The sequence below is a fragment of the Lycorma delicatula genome, chromosome 6 (genome assembly GCF_047948215.1).
Source record: "Lycorma delicatula isolate Av1 chromosome 6, ASM4794821v1, whole genome shotgun sequence".
Taxonomy (NCBI): Eukaryota; Metazoa; Arthropoda; class Insecta; order Hemiptera; family Fulgoridae; genus Lycorma; species Lycorma delicatula.
The window spans coordinates 29,853,197-29,869,447 of record NC_134460.1 but is presented as its reverse complement, the minus strand read 5'-3'; the positions used below and the strand labels follow the sequence as shown (position 1 = coordinate 29,869,447).

Here is a 16,251-nt window from a genome sequence, read left to right as displayed (position 1 = left end):
ATATCGACCAGTGGAGTCCGAATGGAAGGTTGCCTATTTTATTTCGCATTTGAAACCGAACCTGTTGTAGGCCATTTTTTAATTAAATCGTGTATGCTACTCTTCGCTGGGATACAGGCATTTGGACATTTTTCTATGAAATCTTTCAAGTGATTCTTGAAACGATCCAGAATGAATATCAGCCTCAACTATAGCTATCCTGTCCTGGATTGAATAAGGCATTTTACTCAAACACAACTGTACTCAAAATACTGCATTGACACAACCACCTGACAAACAGCAGCAACAATCAGTAATAACATATACATCCACTAGTCGTGCTAGTTTGTGAGTCTTTTATAGATAGTGTACGGTAGCGGTTTCATTATGGGTTCAGTTTTATGTTGCTCACCTGTGTATATGTGTATATATACGTATAAATGAAATGTTTGTTGACTGATGAAATTGGCCAGCAAGTTATAATCTGTAAATGAATATTTAAAATAAAAAAAAAAGCATAATGGCTTCATCATTATATAACGATACATTTATATTTTTGTAGTATAAAACACTTAAAGACAACAGTTAATTTCTTTATCAGATTCATTAATTCTGATAAATATTCTGTTAGATCTCTTTAAGATGCATTAAACAAGAGTTCTACAACAATTTTCACCCAAAACATCAAATTCAACAGCATTACAAAACCAGTACCATTATACATTAATAAGATTAATCTATTGATTTACACTATATGAAGTCTGTTCAGAAAATAACAGAACACTTTTAATTATATATCAATGAATATATTTAGTGATATGCAGTTGGCAGCATTGTGTTTCACATAACCTCCTCTGTACCACATGTTCTTGGCTTGTTCATATCTCGTTTAGTAATCGTGTTATTGTTATTAAGCTTGTTGTTAAGCTTACGAAGATGGTGCTCTGGGTCGTGCACAATATTATGAATGGTTTTCACCATTTAAAAGTAATCATCAGTCACCTGAAGATGACCCTCGACCAGGAAGGCCTTCAACTTCAACTGATGACACCTATGTTCAGAAAAGCAATGATCTGATGTGTGCAAATCACCGATTGACTGTCAGAGTACTTGCAGAAGAGGTAAGCATCTTGATTGGATCATGCCATGACATTTTGACTGAAAAACTGAACATGCATCAAGTTGCAGCAAAGTTTGTTCCTCGTTTGATGACTGAACAGCAGAAAGAACATCAAGTTGACGTTTGTCTGCAACTTCTTGAACAAGCTTATGATGAAGCATTCATGCAGAAAAACATAATGAGAGACCAAAGCTGGGTTTACGGCTATGACACTGAGACAAAAGTTCAATCATCACAATGGATTGGCAAAGGATCCCCATGCCCTAAGACACTGGATCGAAACTGACATGCTACTACAGCATGTCAGTTTCAATCCAATGTCAAATTGTTTGGTTTTTTGATTTCAATGGAATTTTGCATTTTGAATTCTTGACTCAAGGTGAAACAGTGATCTATGTATACTACCAAGTCTTTTTACAACAATACATGAAAAAATCTGCAAAAACAGACCACATTGTGCCAAGACAACTCATGGTTCCTTCATCGTGACAATGCACCTGCATACTCAGCTTTGTCAATTCATCAGTTTTGTGCCAAAAATCGGATGACTGTCCTCCTTTAGCCTCCATGCTAGCCAGAACTGGCTCCTTGTGATTATTTCTTATTTCCAAAAATAAAATCAGTGATTAAAGGACGCTGTTTTGAAACTATTGATATCATGAACAAAATCATCACAGACCTTAAAAACCATTTCAAATGAAGCTATCCAGGACTGCTTTGCAAAGTGGAAACACTTCTGGGAAAAATGTGTGAATAGGAGAGATGAGTACTTTTAAGGGAAAAAGGACCAATAATCTGTAAAATTAATAATAATAAAGTTTAAAAAAAAATAAAGTTTGGTTATTTTCTGAACAGACCTCATATAAAGATATATCAAAGTTAAATTTATTAAGTTTTAAATCTTGGACTTCACTTTAAACATATTATGTACCTGAAACATTCCTGAACAATTGCTTGACAATAATCAGAAGAAATATTATTTTGCCCATTTGAAAAAACAAGGCAAACAATAAACACGACTTCACCGTTAGGATTTTCTACTGGAACAGCTAATATTGTTGAATTACCTCTCCTTTTATTTAACACTTCTATTAAACATTTGTCAAGTTCCTGAGTGACGGTTTGGATGCATTTGGATTCTGAAACAACTTCATTCAAAACTTTGCTTTCTATCTGTAACAAATAAAATATGCCAATTACAGCTACTATGGTCAAAACACTAACAAATATTAAAGAGTTGCAATTAGTAAATAAAGATATATAAATTTAATAACTACAAATAATCAGTCCTATAAAGATGACTGAGGACCAAGAAAATCTCAGGCAATAATATCTCAAAAGAAAAAAGAAATGTAATGGTTGAAGCTACACATAGTTTTATAAACTAGTTCCTACAAAGTTAAAGGGTTCTAGGCACAGATCTCCTTCGGATATAATGTCAGTGATTACTAATGGTTAATGATCAAAACAATGTATAACTTACAGTGGAAAACTCTACTGTTTGTTTTTAACTTTTTCTAAACTGGAGTAACTTAAAAAGTAATCGGGTAAGTTTAATAATGAACTAAACCCTTTATTACTAGTACTGAATACTTTCTCTTCATATTTAATTTATATGAAAATGAAGAGCACTATCATTCTTTGTAACAAAATTTCTATGTACCATACAAATCTTTTGTACTTTTATTTACAAGTACAGTTCTTTATACATATATAGAATAGATTGTTCTTTGAAAAAATAATTATGTTGAGTTCGATGAATGTGCAATACACTAATATTATGCAAATTTATTTTTAAAAATTTAGAATTAGTTTTTTGTTCATTTTACCATTCATTAACAATTTGAATGAAATTACTTTTTTATTAAAAAAATTTTGAGAATATAATCCATAATTATAATTCTCTATAGGGACTAATATACGAGTCTGATTATAATGATCTATGAAGAACAGCAAAAGTAAGTACCCAGTTCAAACAAATAAGAATAAGAATTTTTTAAAACTGAAAAAAAAATTATCTCATAACATTAATGAATTTTTGTACACAACAAAGTTTAATTAGTGTGATGTACCATAACTGATTAGTAATTATATAACAAACTTACAAAATGAATATTTTCTTTTCAGGCTATTGACAAAAAATAAATGCTTCGTAATATTATTGAATTACATTAGGATTCTAGTAATCTGAATGCTAATTTTTTTCTCGGACCTAAGTAATTTATAGCTAAAATTTCAAGATTACAATGTAACAGGTTTACAATAGTTTGCCACAAGCAACTATTGACATATTATATACTGGACTAGTGCTCACATGCCATTTATCAGAAACAAAAGCAATACACTGAGTGGAACATATTTCTTCTATTCTATCCAGCAAGTTTATTTTTGGTAGTCAAACAGAAGATAAAAATAATCAAACTGATTTTATAAATAACAACAGAGGGTGTAGTTGAAATTATAAATGTTTAGTTCAGGAAATTGTGATTAAAATGAGTCAACTGTATGCAAATGATTCAATTCAGGGTTAATATAAATGGATAAAAGACAGGTAATTTTATAAACATACATTCAGCTTTAACATCTCATTAGGGTAATTTAATAATTAATGAAATAAATTAAAATTTATAAGTGTTTTAAGTGAATACAGCATGTAAGAAAATGATGTCACTATAATAATATTAATAATAAAAATAAAAAAAAACAAAAAAAACACTAATTGTTAATGAAATTCTTATCTAATGTTTAATTCTAAACTTCTTTGAAATGATCACACTAGTTAGTTAATTAAACTTGCAAGAAAAATATGCTCAAATGTTTTTGCTCTAAGATTAATATGTAATACACTTGGTAATAATTAATGAGCATCAGCACATCATACTTTGATAATCTTATCTTCAACAATTAATAATAAACTGTATGAAAAGAGATTTAAAAAAAAAAATTAGATACTTATGATACACAAGATATATATAATATGTAGATTTGTATAGAACTACATTATCTAATGTAAGCCTACATTATCAGAATATTATACAGCGTTTAAAAATTCATAGATTACCACATGTCATTAGCAATGATACATGAATTATAAAAAGCTATACCAATTTTTATTCCAGAAATATTGCAAAGTCTCTTCTACAATTACTTTCCCTTTTTCTCAGCATCAAATTTAGGATTAGATAAAAAAAAAAAGAATTACATAAAAAGTAATGAAGCGATTAAAAATTATAAAGAATATGATGCAGCTACCCTTCTAAAATTACTTTGTAATTTTGCCCTAGAAAGCGAATAACAAAGCTAATACAAGGATTGCTTTTAACATAAAAACACAATAGTTAAACAGTATTTTATTTAATATTCTGATGTATTGGCAATATCATCTCACAACTTATTTTGTGTTTCTCAGTTAAAAAAAATTATGTTTATAAAAAAATAATATTTATATTTAATGTAATAATTATTAATAACATTTAATTGATGACTATGGTATAGTAAATGTTTTGTGATTACAACTAACCACAAATGAATAAAGATTTAAAAAAAGATCAGTTGAAAGATAGATAAAAATAAAAGTTTTAATTAAAGAGAGTTAGTTATTATAAATTATTTGAGAATAATTCTTGAAATGCAAAAAAATGGTTAATAATTTTATAACTTGTTAATCATGTAATTTTTATTTTGAATTCAGAGATAAACTTTACGAAAATTTTCTAACTTTTTAATAAAAAAAAAAAAAAAAAAAAGAAAAAAATTAATTAACTAATAATAGTTTTGTTTACTACTAACAATAAGTAGCACTGATGAAGCAATGATGTCTCTTTTCCAAAGACATATATTTCATTGTATACTTTGTTTTAATATATTTAATTAAAATACGAAAGCATAATACTCAGTAAAAATTCAAGGACATCAAAATATAACCTTGTCTTTATACAGATAAATTATCGCTAAGTTACTAAGCTTTAAAAAACAAATAAAAGGATAAATTACCCTTAAATAATTCAAAATATTCATAAAACATAATACTGGATGACAAAAACAAAAGTATACAATATATGAATAATTATCGGAAATTTAATTTTTATTCTTTTTTTAAGTTGAGAAATAATGTCAAAGTGATTTGTTTGAGATAAAATGATTTGGTTTATCAAAGATAATATACTCAAGGTGTGGCTATTAGATAATGAGACTAATGCTGCTACAGAAGAACTACGCATGCGCCAAATTTGTACGACTGACAGCTGTGTAATGTGAAGCCTTCTTTTTTGATTGTTGTCATTCCAGTTTCTGTAGTCATATTAGTCTGGCCTTTGTTTGGATAACATCTGTGTTTTGTTTTGCCGAGAAAATGATAAGTGTTTTATTAGAGCAAAGAATTATTTCATATGAAACTTAGAAAAACCCTACTGAAACATATCTTTTATTAAAAAAAAGTAGGCAATTAATGTTTATCATGTGCATGGATTTTTGAGTGATTTAAGTGTTTTCAAGATGGCCATGAAGATGATCAAAATTCAAAGCGATGATTATTGTTTTTTTTTATATTCATGGGATTGTGTACCTTGACTGGGTTCCTGAAGGTCAAACTATTAATCAACATTACTACCTTGAGGTCCTTGCTCAACTCTGTGAAAAAATAGGAAAAAAAAGAACTGAATTGTGGAAGAACAAGTCATGGGCTCTTCATCAGGACAACGCACTGGCTCACACTGCATTGTCTGTTAAGACGTTTCAAGCCAAGTATACCATCCCAATGATAGACTGACCTGGCACCATGTGACTTTTATCTGTTCCCCAAAGTCAAATCCTCATTAAAAGGAACAAGATTTCAGACTATTGAAGCTGCGAAAGAAAAAGCAGCAAGCGTCATGAAAGAGCTCACAGAAGAAAACTTCCAGCACTGTTTCAAAAAATGGAAAATTCATATGGAGCATTGTAGGGATTTAGGAGGGATGCATATAGAAGGAGATAATAATTAAATATGTATAAATTTAAAATAAAATATTTTACAACATTAAACTCATTTATTTAGCGTGTGGCACCAAAACACAACACCAATTACAGTCAAAAATTACAAACAAACATTTAACAAATTAATATAAGCTATTGATTTTGAAGTCGTGTTATTAATCTCGTTATTTAATAACCACATCTTGTATGTAGTTTATAGAATTGTATATTATAAAATCAAGAAATACTCACTGCACGATAGAAAAAAAAAAACTAATAATTGCAACTTATTATAAACCTGAAAATATGTTGGATGCAAGTAAATTTTTTAAAAAATTTGTTGATTTTGAAATACAACATTTTAAGTAATTTCAAATACGAAAAAGAACAAATATTTACAAAAGAAAACATTAAGGTATAATATAAAGCTTAAATACTTATTAATAGAAAAGAAAGAAACAATTATTTAATTTTATTATTTTTAATGACTACTACATGAATTTAGATTGAAGCTTGTGTATATGATGCATGAATCTAGTAATTCATGAAAAAGACAAGCCTTTCCAGATTTCAACCTGAAACCCTCAAAATAAAAGGTAGAGGCACTGCCGCTATATTACAAAAGTTTATGAAAGAAATGACACGTTAGTAAATTAAATCTATAAAAGAAAAAAAAAGCTCTTCTGGAACATAATATTTTTGAATATCTAGAATCTATTTTCGAATAATAAGAATATCTTAGTAGTAGTACTACTAAGCACAAATAAGTAGCTAATGTACTTTATGAAATAGAACAAATGAAAACTTGCGCAGCAGATATTATAAAATAAATTTAAAAAAATTATAAAAGAAAAAAATACATAAAACATACATATAAAATAAATTTAAATACTAAATTGTGGATACCGGTGTTCTTTGGTGGCTTGGTTTCAATTAACCACACATCTCAAAATGGTCGACCTGAGACAGTACAAGACAACAATACATTTCCATTCATACATATCATCTTCATTCATCTCTTGGAAGTAACCTTCCGGTGGTTCCGGAGGCTAAACAGAAAATAAAGTACAAAGATATTTCAGGTATTGGGGGTCTAAAAGATGACTTCTGGTGAAACCTATCAAGACTAGGAATGGATGGTGTGATATGGTGACCAGGATTGTCACAAGGCAATATCTTTGTCTTCCCTTATGACCCTATAAGGTAAGACAAAGATATTGTGTTAATATCAAGTAACATGTTGACCAAGTCTAAAAAAAAATTTTTCTCATGGATAATTAATAATGTAAACACCAGATAAAACAGTTACTCTCAAAGGAGAGTAACTGTCTTATCTGGTGTTTAATTATGGTGATTAATTATCGATTAATTTCTCAATTAATCGTATCAAGGACAAAAGGCTTAATTAGTAAAAAGGGTCTTGAAAAATATATACTTCAGTACTTGGTTTAAATTATATTAAATACATAATTATTTAAATTATTTTGGTGTAAATTTTAAATACCATGATGACAAAAAGTCAATTAAAGAAGGAAGACAATAAATAACATGTCCAATTTCATATAGCATATAGCATATGATTTACAGTAAATATTTTCCATATTCCTTTGAAGCATTTTCATTTTATTTCCAAAGCTAATACAAAATAGGTGTTTCATAAGGTAATCATGTGTAAATACATCAGTATGAGATAACTGATCAATTTCATTAATAATTTATGCTACATATTTATAATTTTACAATAACTTGTTGCATTGCCCACAAGTTAATATTGCCAGGCTAAGTAATGCAATTAATATTCTGCGTATAAAATAATTCAGAAAAAATAAATAATGATAAAATACAACACGGAATAGATGTTAAACTTACAGTGAAGCGAAGTTCTTGTTCTAAAGGTACAGAACCAATAACTTGCACTGCTGCATCTCTACACTCTTTCAAGAGCTGAATAATTAGAGAATAACTTGCTCCAGTTGTTTCTGCAATCTGAAAAAAGATATTTCAATACATTACTATAAAATCATCAAATTAAAATAATAAACATATATCTCGTCTAAACTGATATTTTTCAAAATTTATTATACAATACAGTTTCATCCAACGTCTTTTTTTTATTTATCATCATCCAAGAATAAAAAGGATTATTATACTTAATAATAATCTTCAAGGATTTAGAGGTTTATTCAAAATGGCTGTGAAGATGAATAAAGTGAAATGCAAGGAAAAATGGGAAAAAAATTATCTGAACAGAGAAATATAAAAAGGGGCAAATCTGATAAAAAAAAAAAAATGATAGTAAGGAATAGTTAAATATATTGGATGTGGAATATCCTACTTAGAAATCGTCTTTAGGATTATACTCGAAAATTGACAGGAAGGAAAAACAGAAGAATGTTTTTCCCACCAAAAAAAAAAGAATTGGTTCCAAATTATCACAAGGAATACTTGTAGATTTCATGAAGGAAAAACCTAGTAGTACATGAAAGGAACATACCCTGTTAATGGATGAAATAAACTTAAAAAACAGATTAATGGAGGAAGAAGAAAAATCTAAGCTTTATAATCATAAAAAAAAAATTTTGACCTGAAAATGGATGTAATAATAACTCTTTAATGTAGTAAAGTTTTCTACCAATTCGAGAATTCCTGTTATGAACAGTATAATAATTTTTTTTAAGAACAATTTGCAAAGTATAAACAAAAATATTAAAAATAACAATTTCTAAACATTACAAAATTTTTTTCATTTTAATGTATTTAAAAATAATCATTACTTCTGAAGATGATCAATACATACAAATTAACGATACTTTGATAAAGAGTAAAATAACGATAATGAACAAACTTGTATATAAATATATATTTAATTTTTGCTACATTATCAGTAGTTAAATATAAATTCTAATATATGTAGTTACGTATTGTGACATTATTATACGTGATGTATGTAATATAAGCTGAGAAAGATAATATGATTTAATGTATAATTAAAAAAAAAATTGTAAAACCACTATTAACTATAAATGGACTCTAAAACAAGATAAATATAATTCATAGCTGGTTGATAGACTTGTGTTAAGTTTGCTTTAAACTTTTTAATGTACAGAGGAACCAACAATTTTCTACACAAAATATTCTCCATGATAAATTAGGAAGACTAAAATTCAACATGTCATTTGGTATATTTCACTCTCTTCACACAATTGTAATAAGCTCATTTACCAGTAGTCTATAGCTCCTTTGTCTCTTAGATCCTTAGATAAAGCTTACTGGTCTTTACTGGTCCTAAGCTATAAACTAACAGCAATCCCCAAATTAACATGCACTGCTTTCATGTTATGCATCATAATGAGATATTTAGAACTGTAATTGAGAAATTAGATCTGTCTGAGTACTGTAACTCCCCAGAACACTTTCTAATAGCTGATTGGCAGTGGAACAGTGATATTTATTAAAATCAATGATACTTATTAAAATGCCAAAATTTAGCATTAATCGTGTATTAAAAGCGATTCATATAAGTCAGTCCATGTAGATTTTTTTCCTGGGCACACAACATGGTGTTGTTATCAGTGTCTGGACACAAAATTACTATAGTAAATAATTAAAACTTAACTAAAATTTACTTTAAAAATTAAACACATGTAAAACACCTATACAATATGCTAAATGAAAAATAAAACCAAAATTAGAACAATATTAAAAATCTAACATAAAACAACAAAATTGCCATACATCAAAAGGCAAAGGATGTTACAATTTTTATCAGATTTTTGAATTCAGATACACAGCTTTAAGAAATCATAAGACATTAGATAACATCAATACACTATTGCCCAAGATATTTTGGATGTTAGCCCCTAATTTAAACTCTGGATGTAATGCTGCATAACAGACATAAACCACAAGGATGTAGTGTACTGTTAGTTGGCAGTCGCATCGAGCACAGACATGTGCATTGGTCTGATGCATAAGATGTCCACGAGTAAGTTTAGTGTACCGTATTCACAAACAACAAATAATTACCTCCTCTTGATGGTTATTCCTGCATATGGAACTCCACGGTGACACAGTGTTCATAACTGGATGAAGCTTATTGTTGGTAGCATTCCATTTACTTTGCCAGTAATCATAAATCACCCTTCAGAAAGGAGACCAGATTGTTCAAAACAACGCGATTAGTGAAAGGAGGCTGCAAACAACCTCTTTTAGCACACAATCAGCATACTCATTGCCTGAAATTCCATTATGACTAGGGATACAACAGAAGCTCACAGTTGTGTTATGCTGAATCTTTCAGAGATAACGAACTGTACATCACAGACAACAGGGTGTCTGGAGTACATGTCACTAATCGCTTGCAAGGCACACATGGAAATTGAACAGACAAGTACTAGTAGGAATGATGGGTTAAGTATATCTAAGGCCTTGTTAATGAAATACTGCTCTGTGATGAAAAAACTGGCGATGCTGGGAAGGCCAATCATGTATGCTTTATTGCCAACCATAAAAGCACAACCAACAGAATTGTCATGACTAGAGCCGTTTGTATAAAGTATGGCATCAGGATTCATGCTATTTACAATATTAAACATTTTTTCTTGTAAGATAACCAGATTTGCATCCTTTTTTGTATATCGACCAAGAAAAAAGCAATAATTCATTAAAGAAGGCTACCAAGGGGTATAATAATGTTGAGTAACAGGAGCTAAGATAATTGTATATTTAGAGATAAGAAAAGGCGATGAGCTCTGATGGCCAGCAGGGCAGTAGTGGTTGATTTGATACTGTACAAGACTACACTTCAATTACAATCATATACATCATCCTCTGAAGTAATATCTTAGGGTGGTTCCAGAGGCTAAACAGAAAATGAGAGTGATAAATGCAAGAGATTCCCTTATATACCTACCTCATTCCTGTACTGTATTTAAGATTCCTCTTCTCCGAGCTATGTAGTACGCCTTTCACATATAAAAAAATATAGCAACAAGGTGTTGGCGAAGTAGGAAGGCAGTCTAAAAATGACAGATTCCATGGCGGGATAGATGATCTATCTTGGTGAAAACTGAATTGTTCAGGGGCAATTAGGGCATTTTTCTCGAGGTACCACACTTCATGATGGTTTACCATTTGTTCCATCACCTTGCACAGAGTACTAGTCAAGGATGTAAGATGGTAACTTAAAGGGTAAAGTTTATCTTTACCAGATTTTAGTATGGTAACTACCAATGCTTCTGCCCAAGAAACTGATAAATCCTGGTTAGAAGATATTTTATTATAGACAGACAAAAATGTTGTAATGCAGTATCAGGTAGGTGAGATCAAAAGATCTCACCAATCCAGGAGATCAAAAGAAAATGGAATTAATTTTCTTTCATTCATTTGCAAGGCTCCAGTAACAAATGGGATATTTTTACTTGTAACTTATACCTCATAAACTCACGACAGTATGATGATGCAAGTAAAACTGACAAATGAGTTTCCCAACGTATTTGTCACATTAATTGGTTGACGAGGTTGTCGTTGCTTTTCAGTCCAATCGGCAGAGGAGATTATCCCGATCCATAGATGACCCTAATTTTTCTCCATACAACCGATGATGGAGTTGACCGGGAAATGGTATTGACATAATTTAGCCATGATTTTCGTTTAGCACACCGAAACACTCGAAGGAAACATTCGCGCCAGATAAGACGTGGGAGTAAGGATGTTGAACACAAGGGCAGATCGATGCACAAATATGTACCTGATGAAAATGACAAAGCGTACGATCCATCGTTCAATAAGCAGCGACCTAAGTTTACCTCAGTCGGTCAACTACAGTGCCTTGGGAAGCACATTGATGATGAGCCCCACATATAGTGATAGACATTGAAATCACCAATTATTAAGCTGGGTAAATAAATCTGTGAAAACAGACTGGACAGGTTATCTTCACTGATATTTGGCGGAAAATATAAGTTGCAAATATTCAGTTTAAATGGCGCCAATATCTTCACTGAGACTGCAAAGATGTTTGCCGTTAGTATGCGTGACTAATACGATTTCCAACAGGAAAACAGCCACACCTTCACAACCTCCAACCTCACTTTGGTTGACGCATCTTTTGCAGATGTAACCGCGAAAAGATATCAACTTGGGGACGGAGGTAAGTTTCCTGGAAACACAGCAATAAAGGATCTTCTTCCTTTGGAACGATTTCAATATCCTCACGTCTAGTACGGAAACCGCAAACATTCCACTGTATAATATTTGTACCCATAAAAATACTATTTCTTGTTATAAATTCTGCGTGCAATTTATTTATCAAATACTAATCCGGATTTTATTTTTTGGTTTTATAAAATTCAGTGGTCTGTTTTCTCGGGAACTTCATCCGCCTCCATCCTCGAAGAAACCTTGAGATTATGGAGCGAATTTGGAAGTCTGGAAAGCCGGAGATTCTGTACCTATGTGTTTGTAGATCCCTTCATTGGGTTCTCAGTAGTTTGGCATAGCGGGAGTTTTATTTGGTGGTGTACCGACTTAACAGGTTTTTGGTAAACACTGTAGGTCTTTCCTACCAAAAATATCTTTCTTTTTGCCAGCCCTCAACACTGCAGTAGCAGAAGTGAGGGATTTTACCTGTCTTACAAAGTCTGGACTAATTTGGTTAGTTTTTTATACGATTGGCACTCGTTCTCCTTTTGCACATCGTTAAAGATAGCCTGGATCGTTATAGCGCATATAACTGCTTTTTTGTGCAACTAATTTTGTTGTGACCAAAACCCTAACACTGGTCTCGGGTTTGGTATATATGTCGCACACGGACAGAAAGGTACCTAATTCTTATTTTCTCAACAACAATTGGAGCAAGGATAAGTGAGGGTAATGGCACATCAATACCATTCTTCTTCCTCATGATCCTGCGCGCAGAAGTGATAGACTGCGGTGGCACCGCTTCTGAGGTCTTTGATACTTCAGTATCAGCCAATTCACGGCAAAAGATCCATGTTGGGATTTAGCGTGTTATGTGGCTCCACTATTACTTCGTCCTTCCCTATGTAAGGGCTAAGAGCTTCCGACTCTGTTTGTCATTAATAATTTCGATAAACAGGGCACCACTCCTAAGTTTTTTAATAGACTTCGGAAAGCCACAAGCTGTCAAGAGACACTTGTTTATTAGGAACGGAGAAACCTTTTCCAAGGATTTACCTTCTTGATTACACTTCACTACAAGGAAACAGATATTAAATAACTTGGCACTCTCTGTTACATCATCCGTTTCCTTATCGTTCGATACATCTTCGGCTGACAACGTTGGTCGAAGTCTTTTTAAACTCCTGGGTTCCTTCAATGCACCATCACGGAAGGACTATTAACTGGGACTGACATACGGTTCCTACGTATACCGGCGATATAACGCACCACTCCAGCAGAGCGCGCGCATACTGGACTTAGGGCCACATACAATGGGTTCACCATGGTGCCCAGAGGGCATCGTTTGAGAATCATCACGTATAGCCATCCGCTCATCGGCAATACAGTTTCCGCCTTGACTTACAGTTGCGTTTCGTAAGGTGTCACAACACCAAAGTGTATAAGTGTTATAAAAAAACAGTCAAAGATATTGTGTAAATTGTGCAAGAGTATATGTTGTAATTTGTGTAGTGTTCTTGATGAGGTGTATTTATATGCTGTAAAAGGTTCAGCAGCTCGATGTTTAGTGGGAAGAAAAGCTTCCGAGGCTATGGCCGTGAGGGGACGCCAACTTCCAAAGTTTTAAAATCTTCCAAAGACTCCTTGTCAGGGAATCCATGTAGAACAATTCCAGAAACAGACGATTTAGAATTTATCAGATTTAAATTATAGGAATCGTATAAAATGAGATGTCTGACAGGCCACTAGGGTTCTTTTGGGCAATCCCTGAATTCAAAATGGAAATCCTAGTCATTATTCTCCAAAGATGGAATTTCCATCATAGCAACTTCACTGGTGTTAAAGATGGATCCAGTGCGGGGTTCGCGTGGCAAGGAACGGATCAAGGATAAAAAAGACAAATGAGTAATCAAATTCATGGAAGGAGGCATTTTGGAAAATTATAGTAGTTTATAGTTTTGTCCAGGATCATAACTGGGAATGACCTTTATCAGAAAATTTAGTTTTTAAAATAATGAAGCCATATTTAAGGCAGCATTTTACCAGGGAGAAATTTAAAATTCGGACCTTGAATCAAGGTCCTAACATACAAATGTTAATAATACTTTAGAAAAGGAGAATATTATAAAAAGACATTGTGTAATGAAAAACTAAAATATTGATGAGATTAAAATCTAACACCACTGTTAGGTGTAAAAATACAGTTTTAGCTTGACTCCTGTTAAACTACATGTTGATTTTTTAAATTAGTAGCGGTATGGAAAATTTATGGATTTTCTATACCGCGAGAATTTTCTATTATGAAGTAGCGAGAAATCAATGAATTATCTGGTTTATCAAATATTTATACACGAAAAGATAAGTAGGGTGCAAAAAAAATTACAGATCTGGCACAAAATATTTTTGTAAAAAAAAAACAAAGGTTTTAAAAGTTGAACCATTATATATTTAGAGATCATGTGAAATATTAATTACTCAACTGATTGAATTTCATTTCGATGGTACTAATTAACATTATCTACGTCTTTTTAATGATAATCAATTTCTTTTAGATAATAAATATGACAAGAATTATTTTTTAATATTAACGCTGGTTGTTATATTTACTCCAAACTAATTTATAAATATCTTCTGTCCAACAAGTACACCAGTGAAATAAAAAAACTAAGAATTAAATTATTTATTACAGAATCAGGTTAACACAGTGAAAAGAATTGGGCTTAAGTAATCAGTCCGTAATGTTTTTATATCTATTTTTTTTCAAGGTCTTAAAAGTTTTAGGCGACTGAATGCTCTTCCTGATGTCACATATGATCTAAATATAAGATGATTACAGTTATTATATAAATCATCCCTCATGTTACTCATAAATTCTGACAGGAATATTGGTTCGCATAGAATTTGCTACGATATATAAATTTTACCAAACGGTTCATTAGTGTAAGCTAAAATTTCTCTATATTCTCTATAAAAAATGAAAATAAACAAAATTAAAAACAGGAAATAATGCAAGTAATACTTAGATAAGATCATATAAATTTCTAATTTATAAGAAAGAAAAAAAAAAACTTACGTATGCGTTAACTTTTTTTTGGATAGCCACTCCATTCATATCATACAGACTCGCATAAAGGTTAAGAAGGGTGTTGGGGTCACTGGCTTTAAGACCGCCGACTCCCGTACCCCCACCATCAGCAGTCTTGTCTCTACTGCTGGTCTCAACCGTACCTTCGTTGGCGGCAAGCATTAGGTCTAAACGGGCGACATAATAATAGGCTGCAACACCTGTAATCAACCGGAACAAGATTATACCTTTTATCTTAATAAATCACAACATACTGTCATAAACGATTCTGTTTACAAGTGGCCACACCTACCGATAAAGCTACCGTTCATAAACATACAACCTTACGGTATTTTACATAAATTATAGCCGCCCTAATAAAAATTAACGGTAATGAATTAAATTGCTGACATTAATAATTTAAAACCTCTTTATAAACAACATTAATACGGGTTATAATTACTTCATTGCAAAGATGAAATACCATAAATTACGGTAAAATGTTCTATTAATTCGGGGCATTCATAATTTAACGATGTAAACACAATATATGTAAAACAATACTGTACCGTATAATCATTTTAATTTTGTTATTTTTTACAGTCTACAACGAATTATGTGCGCGTGCGGGAGTTTTATATATATATTACTTTTAAGAAATTAGCAATTAAGCGCTATTTCTCAAATTCATAAAAGTGATTTTATTTCCGGTTCACAATTATGACTAGTTTATTCATCTAAAAAAATTCAAAATTTACTCTCATTGAAATGTCCTAACCTATGATTAATTAAAAGGGAAAGCCGATATTGCATAATCTTTTTTAAAATAAATCACCCTTTTTGTATACAAAAATAATAATTTTTATGATTTATATATATATATATATTTACAAATGGAAATAAATTCTCCGATTTAATTGTAATCAGATCTGAAGAATTTTAAAGATTGCGTTCCAAAACTGTATCGCATTAAAATGATGTCTAAAAAAAACTT

General features: G+C 31.2%; 1 protein-coding gene across 3 annotated transcripts in view; it reads right to left on the bottom strand.

Annotated features, from left to right (window-relative positions):
• LOC142326803 (cGMP-dependent 3',5'-cyclic phosphodiesterase-like) overlaps positions 1 to 16,251 on the bottom strand; it is a 190,089-nt gene that overhangs the window by 73,514 nt on the left and 100,324 nt on the right. For all 3 annotated transcript variants that reach the window (XR_012756865.1, XR_012756864.1, XM_075369517.1), the window contains exons 2-4: positions 15,267 to 15,478; positions 7,922 to 8,038; positions 2,031 to 2,272 (exon numbers count right to left, since the gene is read on the bottom strand). Coding sequence is in view for 1 of the 3 variants with exons in the window: in XM_075369517.1 (XP_075225632.1) it covers positions 2,031 to 2,272; positions 7,922 to 8,038; positions 15,267 to 15,440 (533 nt within the window). In the remaining 2 variants the exon portion in view is untranslated. The remainder of the gene's footprint in view (positions 1 to 2,030; positions 2,273 to 7,921; positions 8,039 to 15,266; positions 15,479 to 16,251) is intronic.